We start from the raw sequence: 19,340 nt of genomic DNA, 5'->3' as shown, positions 1-19,340 counted from the left end.
CACCATGTTCACACCCAGGTGCTTGGCTGTTTTAACACACCTTTTGTGATCAACAGTGATGAAACGTTAGCATTGGCGGCTAGCATTAGAAGTTTCAACTTCTTTCAAGGTCCTTTATCAATACAGCATGTTGTTCTGATGATACATAACTCCTAGCTGTTACATTTGCTTCCTTCATTCAAGTCAATGAGTTGTTCGCTCTCATTTACTGGGATACATATTGAGTAAACAGATATTAGTTGTGATTATTTTTTTATGTTAAACTAAAAATGCAGTGGTTTCAGCTTTCTTGTTCCTCTGGTAAGAGATGAGCAAGGAAAAAGCCCCGAGCAGACAGCAGTGAGGGGGAACGTCAGCAGGCCGGGGGCTTCCTGCCTCTAAATGATATATTTGGAAAGCAGAGATAACAGGAAATCCCCAAAGACTCTCAAGCATTACTCCACCTTCCCACCCGCATTTTAGTGATGGTTATAAATAGATGTGAAATGTGGGGGAAGTGAGGGAGGACGAGGTTGAAGCGGACGAGAGCACCCAGCCACTGGGTGGATGAGCGAAGGACAGCTCCAAGCACAGAGCTGGATAAGCACCGACTGCTTGTTGATGTCCCTCTCTATAACCTACCCGCGTTCATGGTCTCAAATGACTCTTTGATCCATTAACACCTCGGTCCTTATTCACATCCTCTGTGGCCCCAAAAGGCAGAAGCCCAAATACCTCTACAGTGTTTGATCCGAGAACGCGACTAACACTGGAACCATTGGGACGCCATGTTGGAATAAAGCATCTGAGGCGAGAATGACGTGTTCCCGATTGATCTGAAGCCTGATTGCTGATTGATTCATTGTCTGCCACTTCTCACTAGTGCACAGTATAGAAGAAGAGGGTGAGTGGGATAAATCTCTGGCCTTGGAGTGTGTCTTCATTGTGTGTGTGTGTGTGTGTGTGTGTGTACTACAGCCAGCAGGTGTAGCTGGGGCCAGTGACCCTCACCTACAGATTAGCTAAATGCCAGACCAGCTAGTTCCCTCTTTCTGCTTCCTTTCTTATTGCTGAGCTTTCAGGTCAGCAGTCCGCTCTTGACCGTCAACCCAAAACGGATCCCATGGTACATCGGGGCAGATATGCTCTTTTCTTTATTACCAATGCCCAAACAGCATGGATAATGCACTGCATCGAGGGCTCCGGCTCAGAGCGGCTCCTCCAGCTCTCTGCTACTTAAACACGCTGCGCCTCGCTGTCTGGCCATGTGCTAAGACGGATATTTTGGGGCACGCTTTACACGGCAGCCAAGCAGGAGTTGTGATATCAATGAAACCAATCAAAGTGGGCAGATGTGAGTGCGAACGACTGAGCCTCCTGGATGCGGTCTCGCTGCTCTGCAGAATAAACAGATAAGGACAGACTATCAAAACCTCGCAAGGGCATTGCGATCTCATTGCGATTTTTCCGATGAATACCGTCAGTCCGCGGCTCAGGGGCTGCTACTTTGCAGGCTTCTACTGCCACATGCCTAAGTGCCCTTGAGCTTCACAGCAGCCCGATGTTCCTGATGCTGATGGTAATCATAATGATGCTGAGAATAATGATGAGGATCAAGACGGGTTAAGTGCAGAGCTCAGATTTCATGTTGGTATGACGATTGTAATCATGTGCTTGATGATTGTTTGGTGTTTTTATCATGGTCATTATTTTAGGGCACATCATGATTAGGTCTTAGATCCTCGCTTGTATTTCACAACAAATTGAGTTGTTCATGTATTTTAGACAAACATTTTTAAACTCCTCCCTCCCAAAGGCTTTGTTAGGTACGATACCATGAATGAAGATGTTGTAGGTCATATGCAAATGACATTTTAGGCTAATACGGGTAGGGACAGCCCATATTGGGTCGTAGTCATAGCGCCACCTCCTGACCACAGGAAGTCAACCTAATCACCGGATCGATGAAATGTACATGGCGTGATCTCCTCATGTTGTCCAGCGACACGATGAGTAATATGTGTGTGTGTTTTCTAGCACCACATAGTGGACACAGTAGGACTCCACACAGGAAATACCATTTGAAGTGATGCACGCTGTGATTAGCAGCTGCATCGCTGGTGCCCTGCTGGTAACCCAGAGGTGCGTGGTGGAAATTCATCTTTTTAACCTCCCAGTGAGAAATAGCAACGATTCCAATATCTTTACCCAGTATTAAGAAAAAGATAAAAGGAAATAATTCAGCGTAATGGATAGAGCTAATTCCCCACAGATAGGAGGTCTAACAACAATAAAGGTTTGAGTATACATTCACAGTATCCGTCTTCGGACAGACTGTGCCAGAAGCAGCATCACCGGCTCTGCTGTGTGAAGACCTTACCAGTCACCAGGCAGAGAGAGGGAAGGGCAGCTGGACCTCCTGCTCAACCCTCCCTCGGGTTCATCAGGAGACCACGAACAAGCAGCGGTAGTGAGCAGTGACACATGTGGAATAGGGTGTGCTCGGTCAACTGCCCCGACGTGATGAAAGGATACAGGAGACCGAGAGTGGGTTGATGTATAGCTCAAAGTGTGAATACAATGTCAGTCCAGCCCATCTAAACACCGAATCTGGAAACATGGAATCATGGAATCATGGAGTGTGAAAAGCTGCAAACGATCTTGTGTCGCCCAATCACAGCAGGGACTCTGCCTACTTCCTGTACTGTCACTGGGCACGAAATACAAAGGTGTGTGAGTGTTCCCAACTTTGAGTCCACCTCCAAAGAAGGAATGGCCACAGGGAATTTAAAACGTAAAAATAGTAATTGGTGCATAAAGGTCCCAGCATTCAGACATGATGCCAGCTGACACCAATCATTTTGTCCCTTTTGGTTTCTACTCCTTCTTCTTGTGTCTTGTGCGTCTGTTTTCTGTGACGCGTTATGAAAAATCTCTGTCAACCTTTGACAAAACAAGAATGAGGCCTGGCAGAGAACCACAAGCATGTGTTAGTGATTCACATTTAGAAGCTGTGTCCCATCTGCATATGCACTTCCTGGTCCCTGAGGACATCATTTGCAGGAGACATTCAGCTTCAGCAGTCTGATCATTTTGTTTTCTTTGTTGTTTTTCTCACTGATGAATATCACTTTTTCTGGTGATTTTTTTTATTTTTACTTCAGACAAGAAAATAACCCACGGGTTTATCGGATTCGAACTGACGTAGTAGGACGCGGTTTTGAACTCACCAAAGCTAAGACAAAATACATCCCGCTGCGCTTCGCGCCATGTGACACACGTGAATGAGAGCGGAGGCAGAGGTCCAGCCTGTAAAAAAGCACTTGGGAGACTTCATCCACATTTAGCCCTCATTGTGTCACAGAGTTTAGGCTAGCTGGCAGTTCGGTACGGCAGACATTCATCACGTCCAGCTGTGGGACGGCCCTCCGCTCCGCTGCTGGGGCCCCGTCCCGTGTCTTTTTACGGGCTGCTCTGGTTGTGTCGAGCAGTGGAGCGCAGTGCAGAGGAGGACTGTGAAGATGCAAATAGGTCAACGTAGGACAAAACAGGGGAGAGTGGGAGAGAAGGGGACAATTCTCTCTGCTCTCATTCTGCGAGGGGAGTTGAGGCTGAAATAAAACCAAACGTAGGTGGAATGATAAACTGACTCGGTGACTGCATAATGCAGAAGACATTCTGCCCTCTGTCAAGTGATTAGAACCTTGTGTCCTCCTCTCCTCTCAGTCCCTCGTCCCCTGTCTCACAGTGGCCTAGTTGGTCCATGCTGTCTCTTCATTAACTACTGAAGGAAGGAAGAGCAGACATGTCCCCCTCAGGACAACTTGTAATAACCTTTGCCTTTGACCTTTCTGCTCAAAACTTCACTTTGGTTTCAGCCTTTGTTTCCTGAGGTGAGAGGGGGGGAGTGTGTGTGTGTGTGTGGGGGGGGGGGGGGCGTTCACCGCTCTCACCAGTCTTGGCAGTCTCAAAGAGCAAGTGGAGCTATGGAGGAAGGGAAGGAAGTCATGAAGAAAGTGGCGAGGTGGAGAATAACTTTCAAACCGGGTTCTGACATTTGACGTCTTTCCCTCCGTTTCGCTCTCTGTGTGTCTGCCAACTGTTCTCTCACCCTGGTGGGAGTCTGCCCCCCCCCACCCACCAAACACCACCCGTTCCATCTTTGCCGTACCCTAAATGTCGCTCTATTTCTGCAGTGCTCCCTGTTTTTTTGTCCTCTCTTTGTCCCCAGTTCCCTCTCGCTGCCTGTCAGCACACAGGACTTCTCTGACTTCTTCCTCTTTGGGTTGTGCATCGAAATATGTTCCCTGTACCACACACACCCCTGTTCTAACCCTACAGTGTGTGTCTCTTTCTTCCAGCTCTGCACGAGTTCCCCACAGACCTGTTCACCCACCAAGAAAGAACAGAAGGAGCCGTGGCCCTGCATGTCCTGTGTGTAAGTTTCCCTCTCAGTACCGAGCCCTGCGTTTGACTTTAGTCCCTCCCCTGGTGCTGATTGGCTAATCTTTCGTCCGCATGGTGCACTCATTCATCAATTAGCTTTCTGCTTGACGCCCAGATGCCTGATGAATCATTGGATTTTAACTGGAGTGGACGAACACACACTATCCTGCTGATCCTGAAGCATCAAATGTGGATTAGTACAATGCTAGAAATAGTCCTCACCTACTGCGTGGCCCGGCATGGCCCGGCGCGGCCCAGCATGGCGTCAATAAGCCGGGTGAAGGCTCAGATGGAGCTCCTCTGCTGTCACTTCACGGGCAGAATGTTCCAGCACAGACTGACCCACGTTGTGTAGCGCTGACGGTCTCTGAGGGGCCGACTGTAATGAAAGCTCATAGCAGCGTCTCCGGGGAACTTAGCGGCACATAAACACAGCACTAAGAACTCCCAGATGAGCCGAGCTGCCACAGTGTTGGCGCTGCCACTACTTACAGCGAGCCTTTCCCAGCAGTACAGGGTGAAATGGAGGTTACTTCCTGTGGCTCTCGTCCAATGAGGCACCAGTTTAGTGAGTGGAGGGGATCTCACACTGCGCAAGACAATGCCTCACTGGAGCTGGGCAAGGTTTATTTATTTTTTACATGTAGGCCTCTCTCACCTTTGGTTTCCCCAACACGGTGAAGTCCCAACACTAAACACCAAAATTCAATAATAACACTTAGTCAGTCCAACGCGTCTAGCATCAATACTTAGAAAAGATCTGTTCTCAAAGGCCACACCTCCAGTATGCCTTGTCTGCATGCTTTATAAAACATGCACACTCATACGTGTTACTTCCATCGCTGCAACACCTTCACCTCAATTCTGAAGATTAAATCCAGTTTTCGGGATGACCAATGAACTTTGACCTTTTGATTCCCCTGAATGAACACATCTTCATCTCAGTGAGTGATGACCTTGCTCAAAGGTAGTACTTTCATTAACACACACACGCAGACACCAACACAACCAGGGGTCCGTTTCAGGTAGGAGGTTCAACAAACTGAGTCAAACCCTAAACTCTGAGTTGATTTACCCTGAGATGGGAAACTCTGAATTTTGGGTTTCAGAGCAGCTGTTTAGGGTAGGTTGAGTCAGAGTTGAGCGCGTGCACTGAAGGCAGCATGAATGGAGCCATGATACAACGAGTTACCATGGCAACGACCACGAACGAAAGGTCGGCATACGTCACCCCTATTGAGCTGGAAGTATAAATGCAAGCGTACGGCGAGTATGAACCGTAATTAGAAACAAAGCAACACGCTACTGCAGCAAAAGACAGAGAAGCGTGGGAGAAAACTGCTGCTTGGGTCAACGCTTAAGTTCCAATATAGTGTTGTCAGTTCATATTTAATGTACACACATCATAATCCATATGTTTTACTTATTCCCAGTGGGAAAATTACATTTGTTTTACACTGTTACTGCACTACACACAGGCTTGAAATACACACCATGCTCATATTTAATCACAAGAATAATATCGCTGGTAAAAACTGGTATTGAACCTATAATGTATTTTATTCAGGCGCATCCTATGGTAATCGTCTTTAATCTCACTGGTTTGTGTCCAAGGAACAAAAACATTTCAAACTTTTCTCATGGCTCTGCATACAGCAGCTTTTATTAATATTCTCCACATCACTGATGTTGTAAAGGAAACTGCTGTTTGCAGATAAAGTAATGCTTCACAAAGAATGTTCTCAGATGTGAGAGCATGTCCACGATGGGGGACGTTAGTTATATGAGGACAGTGAGATATTATATATAATATGACTTTCACCCTTTTCGAGCTTTTGCACGATATTCAAATTTTTCGAGTTTCACCTGTATCTCGAAATTACAATATATATCGGGACTCAATATTCTCTCCCGACGTTTAACACCCTGCGAAGTAAAACCGCTTCTTCATCAACAGGATCGTCCAGAAAAGGACATGCATGTTCCAGAAAACACTTAACGTAACAGGATCTTATTTTGTTCATATGTGGAACCTGCGCTAAAATCCGCCGGATTCAGAGTGTGAATGAATGAGGAAATGAAGGAGCGCTCTGTCATTGGCTGGCTGATGTCAGAAGGAGGAGCCTGTGAAAGAAACTCAAGGTTTATTGAAGCAAACCTGCTCCCGACCAGGTTAGGCTCAGTTCAGCTCACAGGCTCAGTTACCATAGCAACTGACCCTGAGGTTTAGTTACCTCCCTTTCTGAAACAGACAACCCAGAGTTTCCCTCATCTCAGGGTTAACAAACTGAGTTTCCACTAAACCCGCTTCTTGAAACGGACCCCAGATGTGTGGCTCAGTCTGAGAAACAGGACATTTCCTGGTGTAAATTAAAGGGACTCAATTGGAAAATGGAATAATGGAACTCCTTTGAAAGGCTTCATCATTACGAAGTGAAACATATTCTCTTCATGTCCTTTGTTCACACATTCCCCGTCAGCCTGTCGTCACTACCTGCCATTTTCTCTCTTATCTCCAGTCCGACTGATTTTTTTATCTCTTCTGCATAAGCCACCAGGAAAAGAAGCCATTAAAAAGCTTTCACACAGTAGATTATTTACAGCCTGAATGAATCCTGACAGACCATATGGAAGATAACTTTATTTTGTAGTGAACTTATCAAACACGCTGCCTGAGCTTTGTACTGTTTATTTATAAAATTCCTAAGAATACAAATTTAATACAGAGAGGCTTTAAGCGGCCCAAGAAAACACGTCAAAGTGGTGATGTGTTGAGCATCGGCCAAACGACACGGAGATGCTGGTCCACTGCTGCCTCTATCGGTTCCTGGGTTAGTGTTATCATGTGACTTTGGTGACCCCGAACCAACACACATAGCAAAGTCGTGTGATAAAGCCTCCAGTTCCCTGATGGAAAGCACTTCCTGACAGCAAGGTGGAGCTAAATATAGCATACATAGGTCCATTCTGTTAGGTGTCTGAAATACACATTACTTTGCTCCCGTGCTGGTTCTCCCGTCTGTTTCTACACATCCACTGTAGAGAAACACTTTGGAGAAGAGCCTCACACGCGGTACGAAGGTAAAACAGAATGTTCACCTGAACGCTTGCAGCGCTTGTGTAGAATGAAAATAAGCCACACGGATTCATAATACCGCCGTTCTTTAACTGGGCCCCATAGTGTTGTTCCAGGTCCGAGGTCATGATGCTTCACGCAGTTTATTTCAATAAGCAGAAGCCGGATCCATGTGTTCATCCAGGGGAGGTGGTAACCAGCTTATTTGAAGTATCGGCGCATTCTATCTGATCATCGTTTCATGCTGCGCCTCTTTCTCGGCAGACCATCTACATGTTCTGTGCCCTGGCCCTCGTCTGTGACGACTACTTTGTGCCCTCGCTGGAGAAGCTGTGTGAGGTATGAATGTGAGGATTTAACGCTCCTAGACTCTTGATTTCAGATCTTTAATATTTAACATTATGAATACATATTAAAGACTAAATAAGCCACTCACAAGTTTGTAGTCATTCTTTAACAAAGGGTCAGCGGTGATGTGTTGATGTGTGGTGGTGCGAGATTCTGGTGTTTTACCACAATAGATTCATGATGACAGAGTAATGTGAAGTGTCTGATGCATTCAAGACATTTTCACAACAATCCCATAAATAGATCTGATGTACTCCCATCGGGCTGTGAGGGTGCGAGCCATGGTTATATAGCTCGATATCTAAATCATACATGTACCATCTCAACCAACCCAATACTTACTTAAAACAAGACTGTGCTTTTGTTTTTTTGTCTTGCAGCGGCTCGACCTCAGCGAGGACGTAGCAGGAGCGACCTTCATGGCCGCTGGCAGCTCGGCTCCTGAGCTCTTCACCTCCATCATAGGTATTCACCTCGATCTGAGACACATGCCACAACACTGGAGCTGCATTAGGGAGGCGCAGAAAGCCCATTCATACAGGCCAGAAGAACACAACAATAACAATAAAAACAACCAGCAGGAATGCTGCACAACAACCACATCATCCAACTGTCCAGCTTATGTCTTTTCTCATTTTTATTCAGGTTCACATCCCTGTTAGTGCGAATGGAAAAGAATATATATTTAAAAATGAAATGTTTATACATGTATGATGTGTGTTCTTTTTAATCAGATGGGATGCAGAGACACAGAGAGGTAGGATTGAGAGACAGAGAGAGAGGGGGGGGGGGGGTGAGAGGAGGAGGGAGAGCATGAGAGAGATAAATGGCATTGCTACATGTGACATCTGTTTGTCAGCTCTGTGCTGCCACTGAAAATGTCAAGTAGTGTACAACACATCATGTGTTCTCTCTATGGAGTCCTGATGCTGTGTGTGTGTGTGTGTGTGTGTGTGTGTGTGTGCGTGTGTGTGTTGGCTCGTGCTCTCCTCAGGTGTGTTCATCACCAAAGGTGACGTGGGTGTTGGGACCATCGTGGGTTCAGCTGTCTTCAACATCCTCTGCATCATCGGTGTGTGTGGCTTTTTCGCCGGCCAGGTATGATGTCACCGCTGCAGCCGATGCTCACACTGACCTGCTGGCATTTCAAACAGTGAATGTCACCTTTAAATATTCAGCCACAGACCAGAGTGGGACGGACAAAGCACTCATGTGTACGGTCTGTTTCTGTAGCAGGAGCAGGACACCCCCCCACACACACACACAGAGTAGATTTATGCATGCAAGAGTCCATGAGCCCGACTGCACCAAGATAAGTCTTCATTTGAAATGTGATCCACATGATGTAGATTTTAGTTCATGCTGTGTTCCACCCTCAGGTTATCTCAGAGATCAGTCTTATATTTAATGTGGCCTTCTGAAAGAACAAAGTTTAGGATTAAAACTGCAACTGCAATTTTACTGCACACCTTTTGTGTGGGGGTTTCAGGTTCAGGGGAACCGAGTACAAGAAAACATTCACATCTTTGATCTGCACGTTGCTCCGCCTCCAAATGGCAAACCATTCCACAGCTGGGAGTGGCTCAATGAAGATGTGATGTTTGGCCCTCCACTTATGTAATGGAGTGTGAGCTCTGTGTAGGAGGGTTACAGTGTGAGTCACTGCATTTTCGGATGGTAACTCTGTAATTCTGGGTTTACACCACTACGGTGATGATGTTGGAGGCGTTTCACTTTCACAGAGCTGCATTCAATTCCATTCAATTGATTTTGTACAGCCATAAATGACCATTTTTCCATAGAGGGCTTTACATTCTTCATACATGCAACATTCTGTCACGAAACCCTCACATCAGCACAAGAAAAACCAAACCTTTAACAGGGAGAAGAGGAAACCTTAGAGGGAACGGTAGAGGAGGGATCCCTCTCGAGCATGGATGTCATGTTTACAGAATGAACAACGTAAAAGACGTAGAAACGATTCAAATATTGAGTAACAAGCCAGGACGACCACAGCAACAACCATTTATGACGCCAGTAATATGACTAATGATAATAATGATTGTATCAGCAGGTGTAAGCGGGGCCAAGGCAGGAGAGAAAACACAAATACTCCAGATAGCAGCTTATGTAAGGGCTGGTCCAGGCTACCTTGAGCCAGCCCTAACTATAAGTGTTACCAAAGAGGAACGTCTGAAGGTTTGTCTTAAATGAGGTGACCGCGTCTGCCCCCCGGACTGAAAGTGGAAGCTGGTTCCACAAAAGAGAAGCTTGATACGTGAAGGCTCTGGCTCCCATCCTACTTTATGGAACAAGTAACCCAGCATTTATGGAGCGTTGGAGTTTTATTCTTATTCTGCTCAATTACTCAAGAGGGTCCAAACCCCCCCTGAAGTTGTAAACCTAGGGGAAACACTGGGGTAGTGGCACCCATTTACCCTTGACCCTTGACCCTGCACCACACGTGCCACTGAATACCAGAGCAGGCTTAATAAAATAACCTCTGTTTTGGTCGAGTTTGACATCAGAAAGTTTGTGGTCATCCAGGTTTGATGTCCTTATGCTCAAAATCCCTGGCTGGTCTCGTCTGGCTTGATCCATAGATAAAACTCAGTATCGTCTGCATAAAAATGAAAGTTTATTCAGTGTATTCTGATCAATTTTCCTAAATAAAGTATATATAAATGTAAATAAAATTGGTCCAAGACAGAACCTTGAGGAACTCAAACTGGAGTCGATCTGATAAAAATGTCTTCAACCAGCATGGTATGGTTCACTGAATACCAATAAAATGTTTTAGTCTCTGCAACAACATACAATGATCAATGGTGTCAAACGCAGCACAAAAGGTCCAAGTAGACGAAAACAAAACAGACACAAGTTTGTTGTCGAGTAGTAGGTATGTCGTAATTTTCACCATGTGTGCTATGATGCACTCTAAATCCAAACAAACCATTGTTATGGAGAAAGTCACACAACTGATTTGGGACCGATTTCTCTTAGGATCTTAGAGAGGAAGGGGAGATAAGAGGTGTATAGTTAACCAACACCTCTGGATAGGTTTCCTAATTAAGAAGAGGTTTAATCACACCTACCTTGAAGGACTGTGGTACATGTCCTCTCAACAAACAGCTACCTCCAAGGTTCCTATATCCGAGGACAGATTGGCACTGGTTGAGGGGAGGATACTATCAATTGTCTCTCTAATTAATTAAAATCATTGAAGTTTTTAAAGTAATTACGACTTAGGCCAAAAGGAATACATGGCTCAACAGAGCATGAATGATGTGTAGCTATTAGACTGTACGATATATATATATATATATATATATACACCTATATAAATCTTCCTATGTCTTGTTTCTTTGCAGGCAGTGAAGCTCTCTTATTGGGCTCTTCTCCGAGATTCCATATTTTACACCTTTTCTATCATCGCCCTCATTGCGGTAAGAGCTTGGATACTCAGGAGTACTTACTATGAATCATTAATGGCCTGTTTAGGTTATGAGTATGTTACAGATAACAGATCCAGTCCCCTTTTTGAGCTTGGTATGCTCTGAGTGGACCAGCCCTAGTACACTATGTCATCCACCAAAACAATGTCGCACATATAATGAATGACACTACCTGATTGGGTTGTTTTGTCAATATTATAATTTTAATACCTTATGTATACTTGGGTAGCAGTTGGGTAGCAGAATACAGCAGTATTAAGAGTAATTGGACTCTGTGGTGTTGATACCTTTGATAATGTGAACACGTGGATGCTGTGATACATGACTTCAGAATGCTACAAAGCAAACCTCATAAGTGCTTTCACTAAACACCTCTTTGTCTCTTTAGTTCATCTACGATGAGAAGGTGTGCTGGTGAGTAATCAAGAACCATAACTTCATGTATGTCTACAGTGAACATTGAGCTGACCTAGTGTCTGTGTGCAGGTGGGAGTCCCTTGTCCTGATTCTCATGTATGCAGTCTACATCCTCATCATGAAGTGAGTGTCACCACTCTCAGTTGGCTTATTCGCTGCCCCCAGTTGTAAAAGCTGTTTCCCCCGTCTTCCTCGTCTGTCATCGCCAGGTTCAACGGTAGGGCGCATCGCTACTTCGACCGCCGAAAGGGGGGCTCTGGGAATTTGTCCAACGGGCTGACAGGAAGTACTGATCTGGAGGATAACGTCTCGTGTGATGCTACGGCAGTGCTGTTAAAGAAAGGTACTGCTGGGCCGATCCCCTGTGCACACCGACATGGACGGACATGCAAGGCATCCGTTTGTGTTCCGCTCCAGGGTAAGACAGTGAGGATGACTTTGTGGATTGGCAGTAGAGATTCTCACGGTGCTTTAGAGCCACCAGATTTCAAGTCCCAATCTGACACTGGGTACATGAGTAAAGTGACCACATTCACCTGCCATCTGGTTTTGCTAACCGTGCATGTGTCTGCCTGTAAATCCTCCCGGGTTTCCCTACCAGAGATGTTTTTGGTCACCAGAAGGATGAGGAAAGTATAGCATCAGAAGAGAGTAGCACACGATGCTGCCTCAGGCCCGTGCTCATCCTTCTAGCCTACGACTTTCCTCAGCCCTACCAAGGGCCTATACTTGGACTTACGGATCACATACCAGTGATTAATGAATGAGCTGTATGCCTCACTGGGAGCAAGAGTCCGTACGGAGGGTCAGGGTCACATGAGAGCCTCTTGAGCTCCAGCTCAGTCATCTGCACAGTGGATATCTGGAGGCTGGATAGCGACTGGGTCGTTCTGCAGAAGCACTCGGAAGCTGCTGAAAAAACACTGTGCATAATCCATCACTCCAGACGCTAATTAGCGTGTAAACTGGATTCAGCAGCCCCAGCTGTCAATCGATGCATAACACCCCACGCCCCCCCCCCCCCAATCGCACACACACACACACTCAGGCGTTTAGAGAGGAATGGTGCAAAACATGATTTTCTTTCTTTAGATAATAATTGGCTGAGGTTGAATTGTGCTTTCAGCTGGAATAAGAAGTAAACATCATCATCGTGTGTGTGTTTTCTTTCTCTCCAGCGAACTTCCATTGTACGCCGTCTGTGCTGATGGTGGACGAGCTGCTGTCTGCGTACCCCCACCAGCTGTCCTTCTCCGAGGCCGGCATGAGGATCATGATCACCAGCCACTTCTCCCCCAGAACCCGCCTCACCATGGCCTCTCGCATGCTCATCAACGAAGTACATGCATCCTCCACACACAATAACGATGACGTTATTTAAGAGAGTCCCACAGTCTGAGCATGAAGGGAAGGAGTGGAACGGATTCTAATTTCCTCTCAGACACCTGTCTGCAGCAGACTACAGTCTGGATGTAAATCCAGAACAAACAGGAAGAAAAGAACATCAACTTCTGCTTCAACAAATAAATAAAGCTCCTCTTCTGATTTCTAGGATATAGACAAATGAAAAGAAACTTGAGTAGTTAACTGGGACTCACCAATACCATTGATCCTATACTATGGCTATGCAACACGTCTTATGGAAGTATTGTGGTCGGATAAAAGAGTGTGTGTGTGTTGTCGGGGGAGAATGTAATCTCTACTTATGCTCTATCATTTATTTTATAGAGACAAAGAGTGATCAACACCACTGAGACTCAAGTCAACTGCATCAACGGCGACCATGATTCCGCCGCCAGGGCTCAGGGGAGGCGGGGCTTAGGGAACGGGATGGGTGGAGCTGAGCAGGGTCTGAACGGGAGGTGTAGACTTCAGCGCCTGGAGTCTGCCAACAAGCCAGAAAACGAAAATGAGGATAATGAGAACAACGAGAACGACGGGGAAGGAGAGGGAGAGGATGACCATAACGGCCCGCTCGCGCCTTTCAAAGTTCCAGGTACAGCACAGAGGACTTTTTAAAATGAAACAACCCCTGACAATAAGTGTTTGTTGTTAAAGGGCTGAGGCCATCACCATGTCTGTGTCCCCTGTCCCTCCAGCCGGGGCCTTCAACAAGCTCAAGTGGCTTACAATGTGGCCGCTGTCCCTGCTTCTGTTCCTCACCGTGCCCAACTGTGCCAAGCGGCGCTGGGAGAGATGGTTCATGGTCTCCTTCTTCACCGCGACCATGTGGATTGCTGGTCTTTCCTACATCATGGTCTGGATGGTCAGTCCAATCAGCCCGGAGCCTCATTTACGGAAATATGAGTGTGCCCAGAGCGGCCAAGATGACGAGCGGAAGAGTCAAAGGGAGAGAGAGAGATAGAGATACAGAGAGCGAGAGAGAGAGAGACTGCACTGTTCCCAACTTTAGATTATATTTATTATAATGTAAATAATTCAAAGCAAAGATGGAAAGACCCTATTTTTTGTTTGTTCAGGAGGGGGGGGGGGCTGACAGAAAAAGATTGAGAACCAAACAATGGTGAATCTTACACAGATCTGTGAGACTGCGGTTGCTCGTAGTCAGAACGGTACAGCTGATCTACACTCACTTCATTAGTGTTTCCATGGTTACAGAGAAGATGTCTTAATCACGAGCAGGGGGATTGTCACCCATTCACAAACTCTATTTCAGATGTTTCATTTGTGGTCTGAATTAGATTATTGTAGACGATCGCAAGCTACGTCTCTGCATCCTGAGCTTAGGACCCCTGGGATCGGTTTAAAGAAATACAAAGCCCTTCCAGAGGTTTTCCTGATAGCAGATGACTGTGAGGAACCTTCGTTGGGTGCTGTATTTCTCTGCTGGGCCACATCTATGGAGTTAATGTCTGCTTTCAGGTGACGGTGATCGGCTTCACTCTGGGAATTCCAGACGTCATCATGGGCATCACCTTCCTAGCAGCAGGCACCAGTGTCCCAGACTGCATGGCTAGTGTTATAGTGGCACGGCAAGGTACACACACATACTCACACAGGAAGTTGAAATGAACCCCTGGTGAACGAAGCGGATGTCGTACCCCTCAGACGTTGACAGCGCTGCCCTCCTTGCCTCAGGTATGGGAGACATGGCCATCTCCAACTCCATCGGCAGCAATGTGTTCGACATCCTGGTGGGCCTGGGCCTGCCCTGGACTCTGCAGACGCTCTGCATCGACTACGGCTCCAACGTGAGTGCCGCTCGGCTCCGCAGAGCTGCGGGCATGACGGACGGGGGCCATAGTGCAGAGCAGGAGGCCACACCGTCCAGCAGCAGCTCACACAGAGGACGTATCAGGTGTTGTTTGGCCTGGCGATCCCACTCGTGGTGTAAGTGTCATAGAATGTGTGTTGTGACCTCCTCAGATCTATCTCAACAGCAGAGGACTCATATTCTCCGTTGGACTCCTGCTAGCTTCAGTATTTGTCACAGTAAGTAACTTTTTTAGAGCATTTTCATTCATTTTCTGTTGTTGTTACTTGAAAACGCATCAGTCATTGTCAAATGTGATTTTTGGGGGGGAAAGCAATATGTAGACTAGGCCTTTATCTGGCTCCTTGTTTCACTTGTTTTCAATACTCTGTACTTTGTCCCTCCCGTCTGTCCCTCTGCTCTCCCTTCTGTTCTCCTCCACTACGTCTGTCCCTTCTGGCTGTCTCCTCTGTCTGTCCCTTCTGTCTGCAGGTCCTTGGCGTCCATCTGAACAAATGGACTCTGGACTGGCGACTGGGCCTGGCCTGCCTCATCTTGTACGCCGTCTTTCTGTGCTTCTCCATCCTCATCGAGTTCAACGTCTTCATCTTCGTCAACCTCCCCATGTGCAGAGACATCCACTGAGCTCCCTCGCGCTCCTCTCCTGCATCTTCTTCTTCTCCTTCTGGTCGATGGAGGAAAGCTCACCTGGCTTCCAGTTTCTCCGCGCCTCGAAAACAAGTCCCACCTTTTTACTTTCAAATTGAAAAATAGAGTTGCGTATGATTTACCTTTGGTGTGATAGGGCAGAGCTGTAGATAGTTTGTTGGGACCGGACAGGAGGCGCGTAGAGAGAGAGAGAGAGATGGCCTCCAAATGTCTCATAGAGCCAAACGTCTGTCTGGAGGGAACTAAACTGTATGGACTCCACTGCTGCTGCTACTGACTGGAGAGACAAGGATACGCTGCACTAAGACATTCTTTGTTACTCTTTGTAAAGGTTTGGGAATAAGCACACCGTTTAGCTATTTTGAATTTAAACCTGGCATTCTCTGTGTGTATATATGTCTATAAATATAATATTAGCTGATAAATGGGACCACTGGCTTGCTAAGCCCAATGATCCGGTGACGTCATTCTGTGTTTTACTGTGGAGATCTGGTCCAGATGTGACCCACGCTCAGCACCGGCTACCCAGCATGCTGTACTCACAGGTCAACTGTAGCTTTGCACTGACAGTCTGATGTTTAACACACGGCCCACGTAGACACATGAGGGCTTCATATAATGACACATACACATTGCGAAGGGATCTGCCTGGATCCAGCATCCAGCACTGTCACTTTACAAATACTATTTTATCATTGTAAAGCGTCTACAGGTGCCCTATACATAGAACTACTGAATTTAAAGTTCCCTCAAGTCCTTAGATCTCATATTCATGTTTAAGAATCTGTTTGAGTGTATTAATTGTTACTTATTAAAGCCAAAAGTATTTTTAGAATAGGAGTATAAACGATTTGGACTTAAAAGTCTGCTTGTGTGCGTGTGTGTGTGTGTGTATGTGTGTGTGCCACAGTCTCTAGGGTGAAGGCAAGATATGACTGCTACTGGGAAGACATAATCATGATTTATTTATGAATTAATTTATTCAAGGATCATGTCTAACCACCAGTCTCAGCCCTTTGGACGGACACAGTGTATTTACTGGAATGTACATTGTACTAAATATAATCCAAGTACTGGAAACTGGCTTGATGTTGTTTATATTTAAGAATAGCGCTTTATCAATTATACATTTTGTAGAGTTTGGAAAGTTCTTGCAGGATTTGCATATTAGTACAAACAATGGGAGGTGAGGACCATCCGTCTATCCAAGGCTTGAACACCTGCTTGTCTTGAGCCAAAATAAACCCTCGTTAACAGCATGTGTTCAAAGTAAATTGTATTTTAATTTGTACCTTGAAGGATTCTTATTGGCAACTGTCATACTAAATAGAGCTTTTAATATCCAGCCACTAGAGAGCGCTGTTGAGCTGTGTCGGTCCGTTACCATGGAGAAGGCAGAGGGGGAGTATCCCCAGGTAGTAATTACATTCTGATACACACCGCTCGGTTTGCATGCTTAATTCATTATTCCGATTATTTTGTGTATAATTGAATGCATCTCCAAGATCAACGTGTGTCTCTTGGAGGCTCAGCTAATAACTGAGCAGTTCTATTGACGTCTATACTGTTATTAGAATGTAGGACTACAACAGTTACTGTTCAGTTGATCACTGTCCTTTTATGCTCATGTCGCTGGAATTGTTTGTAAATCCTTATTTTTTGTTGATGACGACTTCTGGGCACAGTGATGAAGATGTTGGCCTCGTTCCCAGGGGTCCTCTAGCAATAAACTGATTTACATAAGCAAACCACTTCTGCATGTCTTTATGGGTTTGTCACTGAACTGATGATTAGTTTCACAGCGAGGTAGAAATAGTAATAAAGTGAGCCACTGAAATGATTTATCTACAACAACAAAAATAAAAAACAGAAGTTCAAAATTACTTTGAGCACATTCTGTCTCCAATAACTGTATGTGTCATTTTTTGTGGTAAAATGGACATCATATTGTGTAACATTTCTACAGCCTCTACCGCTCAGCCTCAGCTAAAACATACTTCATTTTTTGGACATTATCTCAAAATAATGCTAAAGAAAAATTAAGTGCCGGTACTAAAAATATTCAATTGTACCGTTTTCAACGTAAGGGTACCACCGTACATTTCTAGTACTGGTACGCCGTGCAACATTAATATACATTAGTTAATAGTTATTAATCGCAAATTATATAATTAAGAAGTAGCGTATTTTGCAGTTGTATATATGCAAACACTCACAAGGTTACAAACTAAAACGAGCAGCGTTGGACGGGTCCTCGCTACTCCTTTGCACGTCGGGGCACTGGCGGGTCAGTGATCGTTAACCGTGTGGAGCAACGCCAGGAATGCTGCTTTGCAAACTTTATCTTTGACATTATCATGGTCTTAGGCCTTTTATGTCAACATAGGAACACAGGAACAATATTGATTGCCCAACAAGTGCCATTGCAGGCTTCTGCTCTTACTTCTTTGACAGCGACAAGCACATTGTGCTGGACAAGCTGTACGACAGACCATCCGGGAGCATCACAGGGCTCCAGACGCATGCCTGAACTCACCGGCAATTCCAAGTCATATCAACATGAAGGTTTATGAGTAGATAGTGAACATAGTAAATATCACCTCAGGAGTTGGTGGTGCACGTTCAACATTTAGTGCTTTAATGCTTTTCATATGCGCTGTGAAACTGTCTGTATGTGTTGTTTGAATAAGTGACGGGTCTAAAAGTTGTCCTGTTGTGTTACACGCACACCTTTCACCTTCTTCGGGTATTTGGTAATTGTTCCATTTTGTTCATCTACGGATCCTTTTTCACTTCTATCCTTCGCTTCAACGTTGACCCCTTTACCCCAACTCTGTGCCATCCTCTTCCTGAGGCACGAGGTACGGCTCCAAGAAGAGTCTGATCATGCTGACCAGCCGGGCGACCGTTGGCGCCGCAGAGGAGTTTGTTTACATCATGAAGAAATTCGGCCGCGCCATGATTGGTGGAGAGACCACCGCCGGGGCTTCCCGCCTGCCGAAAACCTTCAGAGTTGGCGAGACCGACATCTTCCTCAGCATCCCCACTGTCCACTGTGACACTGCCGCCAGGCCGGCCTGGGAGGGAGCCGGCGTTGCCGCTCAAATACCCGTCCCAGGTGACGCCGCCCTCGAGACTGCCATGGGTATCTTCAAAAAGCACTTTGCAGGCCAGAAGTGAACCTAGGCAAACTCTGGGGAGGGCTCACCCATCACAATTTGTTGAACCCCACTTTTGCTTTGGCCAAATAGATTTAAAATTAAGAATTGTTTGAGAAGTTGAAGAATGCAGGTTTGTATTCTGCCATTTAGTCAAAACCTAAGTCTTTTTATCAAAACTATTTGTAAAGTAGAGCAAAGGTACAACAGTATTTCTGGTAAATGTTACTCTGGCTAGAGTAAGTGATGCGGTTAAACCAATTATTTTGTGAAATAGGTATGAAGAGTCCTGTGTGAAAGATCAGTTTTAACTACAACTTTTTTGACATGTCCCAGAGATTAAGATAAGAGAAAAAAAATTAAATCGTTGCCATTCTTATATTTTGTTGGAGTTGGAATTGGGAACTCTCTGAAGTGACCCAGTTTTTGCTCTGGTCAGAAATGAGGATCATGCAACATCCTCTTTGTGAATGTGAAAACACATTAATTATGCCACGTGGGTCTGCTTGGATTGTATTGTTTCGTGTGAGACACAATAAAAAAGCAGAAATACAAGTGTCTGTTGGTCATGTTTTACA

General features: G+C 45.5%; 1 protein-coding gene across 1 annotated transcript in view; it reads left to right on the top strand.

The window, feature by feature from the left end:
- Window positions 1–17,603, top strand: part of LOC119218399 (sodium/potassium/calcium exchanger 3-like) — a 31,856-nt gene extending 14,253 nt beyond the window's left edge. Inside the window, exons 3-17 of the mRNA XM_037472801.2 lie at window positions 4,341–4,417; window positions 7,766–7,840; window positions 8,230–8,314; window positions 8,844–8,947; window positions 11,221–11,295; window positions 11,693–11,718; window positions 11,791–11,844; window positions 11,931–12,064; window positions 12,900–13,060; window positions 13,450–13,717; window positions 13,821–13,987; window positions 14,605–14,719; window positions 14,821–14,933; window positions 15,109–15,174; window positions 15,428–17,603. Coding sequence (XP_037328698.2) covers window positions 4,341–4,417; window positions 7,766–7,840; window positions 8,230–8,314; window positions 8,844–8,947; window positions 11,221–11,295; window positions 11,693–11,718; window positions 11,791–11,844; window positions 11,931–12,064; window positions 12,900–13,060; window positions 13,450–13,717; window positions 13,821–13,987; window positions 14,605–14,719; window positions 14,821–14,933; window positions 15,109–15,174; window positions 15,428–15,580 — 1,673 coding nt within the window. The 3' untranslated portion in view covers window positions 15,581–17,603. The remainder of the gene's footprint in view (window positions 1–4,340; window positions 4,418–7,765; window positions 7,841–8,229; window positions 8,315–8,843; window positions 8,948–11,220; window positions 11,296–11,692; window positions 11,719–11,790; window positions 11,845–11,930; window positions 12,065–12,899; window positions 13,061–13,449; window positions 13,718–13,820; window positions 13,988–14,604; window positions 14,720–14,820; window positions 14,934–15,108; window positions 15,175–15,427) is intronic.
- Window positions 17,604–19,340: the final 1,737 nt, after the last annotated feature.

The sequence above is a fragment of the Pungitius pungitius genome, chromosome 9, assembly GCF_949316345.1.
Source record: "Pungitius pungitius chromosome 9, fPunPun2.1, whole genome shotgun sequence".
Classification (NCBI taxonomy): Eukaryota; Metazoa; Chordata; class Actinopteri; order Perciformes; family Gasterosteidae; genus Pungitius; species Pungitius pungitius.
Note: the sequence above shows the minus strand (reverse complement) of the source record. Positions and strands in the feature narration are given on the sequence as shown.